The sequence below is a fragment of the Perkinsus marinus genome (assembly GCF_000006405.1).
Source record: "Perkinsus marinus ATCC 50983 genomic scaffold scf_1104296937876, whole genome shotgun sequence".
NCBI classification, from domain to species: Eukaryota; Perkinsozoa; order Perkinsida; family Perkinsidae; genus Perkinsus; species Perkinsus marinus.
In genome coordinates, this window is record NW_003213671.1 from 1 (window position 1) to 3,856 (window position 3,856).

Here is a 3,856-nt window from a genome sequence, read left to right on the forward strand (position 1 = left end):
ACGATATCTCCTCATCCTTACCATACCCACACCTCCTTCAAACTATTCATCTTTTAATGACGTCACACCCATGAAACATGTATACACGATAACGGCTCTAGCCCACACCTTACCATCCATTTCCCTTTGCTTCTTTTCCATCATCTCAGCCACTTCTTCCTCAGTCGCTGTCTGCCCTACCTGAGTTTTCCAAAAAATATCGCGAAATTTCTGCTATTTTTTCCCTAAAATTTCTATCAGCAGCTCTGTGGAACTCAAAACCGAACTATGTTGCTGTTATCCATCTTAGTCCACAACTACTACTACGAACAATTTCATAACTTCAACTTGCCGCTGAATTGCCTCCTATCAAATTGTATACATCACCACGAATTGTCACCAATACACAATCACGTACCCCCGCAGTGGGCTAATATCATCAATGAATTCAATACAGTAGTGTTGTCACTATCATCAATGAATTCAATACAGTAGTGTTGTCACTATCATCAATGAATTCAATACAGTAGTGTTGTCACTATCATCAATGAATTCAATACAGTAGTGTTGTCACTATCATCAATGAATTCAATACAGTAGTGTTGTCACTATCATCAATGAATTCAATACAGTAGTGTTGTCACTATCATCAATGAATTCAATACAGTAGTGTTGTCACTATCATCAATGAATTCAATACAGTAGTGTTGTCACTATCATCAATGAATTCAATACAGTAGTGTTGTCACTATCATCAATGAATTCAATACAGTAGTGTTGTCACTATCATCAATGAATTCAATACAGTAGTGTTGTCACTATCATCAATGAATTCAATACAGTAGTGTTGTCACTATCACCAATGAATTCAATACAGTAGTGTTGTCACTATCATCAATGAATTCAATACAGTAGTGTTGTCACTATCATCAATGAATTCAATACAGTAGTGTTGTCACTATCATCAATGAATTCAATACAGTAGTGTTGTCACTATCATCAATGAATTCAATACAGTAGTGTTGTCACTATCATCAATGAATTCAATACAGTAGTGTTGTCACTATCATCAATGAATTCAATACAGTAGTGTATACCCCCTTCCCTCCCCTTCTCACCATAGCCTCTAACCCCGCCTCCCGTTCCTCAGCCAACTTTTTCTCCATCGTCTCCTCAAGTGCCATCTTAGCCTAGCGACAAACACTCATCATCATCATCATCATAATAATAATAATGATAATCACCTCCAATAATTTGCCATAGTCCTCTTCACGAGCCCTCAACTTTTCCAATGCCTCTGCTAGAGATTTCTCAAGATCAGAGCATCTACAACAATGACATAACAAGGAAATGTGGTACATTGGAGTTTCACAACAACAACCCCTTTTACACGGAGTGATCTCATATTCTGTGAAAACGCCGATATTCAACGCGGTGAAATGCAGTAGTCGTGGAATATACTTATCACTATTGGTTTTCACATCACTACTAGTGATATGAAGCTTCGTTATCACCCATCCGTTCTGCAATACATTATCAGCTATCATCTACACCTAGATTGACGATACAAACTATGCCCTTTTCAACAGCTACCCAGAAATATAGCAAAACTTCTATACTGTTATTCATCTATTGGAGTTTCACTCGTTTTACGTGAAGTGGTGTAACGCCATCTATGAAGTGAATTGAAAATACTTAGCGTTGAATATCACCGAAAGATTACACCAACATTCACTGCACACATGCGATCTTCACCAAGGGAAATGTGACATATGTTTTTCATATCACTAAGGTCGTGAAACTCCATACTACTCTCATAATACATTATCCCAACACCAACCGTTCGCTACTCATACAAACATTTATTCACTTCACACACTGCGATTCTCTGTATCGTCGTCCTCACTGTGGACTTACTGTCCCACATAGTAGAGTAGATGAGAGTAGGAAGAGCGAATGCAAGTACAGTGGAGTTTCACCGCTGGCCGCCCCAGTGATATTAGAAAAAAACAACAACACTAGTGAAAAACATATTTCACGACTACTGCATATCACCACGTTTTTCGCTTCACGTAAAACGGTTCGTAAAACTCATATAAATATACAATTCCTCTCTACATCGTCTCCCCACTAAACATTACCTTTTCTCACTAGTTTCCAGTTCCCTCCTAATCTCCATCACACCAACTTCCATAACCTCCTCTTCCTCCTGCCTCTCCTCCACCACCACCACACGTGCCCTGCTTTCCTCCACTTCTGCTGCTGCTGCTGTACGCATCGTGCTGCTGTCCAACATCATCATCTTCTCCTCCAACTCGTGTATCTACAACAGCGGTATTCTCTAAGGCTAGAAAAGTATATAAACACCTCACGTTTTCAATGGAGTGGGTTTTCATTTTTTCCTCAAAAACGCTTTAATTTTCATAAGCGTTTTCTCCCCTATATCGAGATCTCCAATTTCAACAGTGTTGGAGTAGGAATACATGTAATCGCTTTCCTCAGCTGCTGAGCTCAGGAGTTTCCTATACAGTGTTGGAGTAGGAATATATGTGATCGCTTTCCTCAGCAGCTGAGTTCAGGCGTTTCCTATACAGTGTTGGAGTAGGAATATATGTATTTGCTTTCCTCAACAGCTGAGTTCAGAAGTTTCCAACACTTATTGCAGGAGTTTATATACGACAACTCCTCAAATGTTCCTCCCAGAATTTTCATCATCACGTGCAGTTGACAATGTGCATATTTTCCCACACAGAATATTCATCAGTTTACTAAGCACTTCATATCGACTATTACCTTTTCCCGCCATCTCATCTCTTCCTCTTTCCTCAACTCCTCCATCCTCGCATTCATACTACTACGCTCCTCCTGAAAATATAATAAAAATTGATACTCATACCGTACCTTTACCAAATTAAAAAAACGATATATTTATTTCATTGATAATGGAAAGTATGCACATGGTCAACTGCATGTGTTGGTGACAATATGCTTTCTCTATAGTTTTACCCAACATTCTATGAATGTAAACTCCTACCAAACTCAGCTGAGGAAAGCAAACGCATCCTTAAAGACTTCATAATTCTCTCGAGAATATAACAAAAAACCAATACCAAAACAACACTCATACTACTCTACGGAGCCTTTCTATACGCTTTCATCGATTCTCACATACATACGTATATACGGGTTCCTCAGCTGCTATGGCCCCGGGCAGCAGCATCAACATCATCGACAGTGTATATGGAGTGATCCACACAATGGGGTTAGTTCCTCCTCCTCCTCACTTTTAATGCTCGAGCCACTGCTAGTTGTACTTCTCTATCGATCCGACTTTGAATATACTCACTCATAACCTCGGGGTACATCTGACCATACAACCATCAACTACCGTGAGAACCGCCGCACCGCGCTACTACTACTACTACTACTACTACTAGAGGAACACGACGATCAACACTATCAAACAACCACTTACTTCAGCTAAGACCTTGAGGACCTCAGAAGGAGGGTATTTGCCACATAACTCAGCGACCTCCTTTTCTAACGATGGTGGAGGCGTTGGCACATCCACAGCTGACGAACTCCTGACAACGACACGACGTATCTTAGGTTCATCATGAAAAGATTCAAAGTAGGTCCACCTGAGTGCCTCTCGTCTGGCCTCCTCCTCTTCCTGCATTTTCCTCAACTTCTCGCCTGCCAACCAAATGAATACTACTACTACCTTCCACCAGAGAAAATGCGGATTAAAAATTGTGGCATCCAGTTCCAATGAAGAAAGAGTTCAAATTATTCAAATTCCCCCCCCCCCCCGAAAGAAAATACGCTTTTCCTTTCCTCAAGCGCTTACGTAATCCATCTCTCGCTATTATACTTT

At 40.3% G+C, this 3,856-nt stretch overlaps 1 protein-coding gene across 1 annotated transcript in view; it reads right to left on the minus strand.

The window, feature by feature from the left end:
- Positions 1-42: 42 nt before the first annotated feature.
- The window catches only part of Pmar_PMAR009405 (conserved hypothetical protein), a gene marked incomplete at both ends in the record, with an annotated part of 4,378 nt that continues 564 nt past the window's right edge, over positions 43-3,856 (minus strand). The window contains 7 exons of the mRNA XM_002782969.1: positions 43-180; positions 1,098-1,169; positions 1,224-1,305; positions 2,121-2,302; positions 2,773-2,844; positions 3,264-3,344; positions 3,455-3,563. Of these exons, the coding sequence (XP_002783015.1) occupies positions 43-180; positions 1,098-1,169; positions 1,224-1,305; positions 2,121-2,302; positions 2,773-2,844; positions 3,264-3,344; positions 3,455-3,563 (736 nt within the window). The remainder of the gene's footprint in view (positions 181-1,097; positions 1,170-1,223; positions 1,306-2,120; positions 2,303-2,772; positions 2,845-3,263; positions 3,345-3,454; positions 3,564-3,856) is intronic.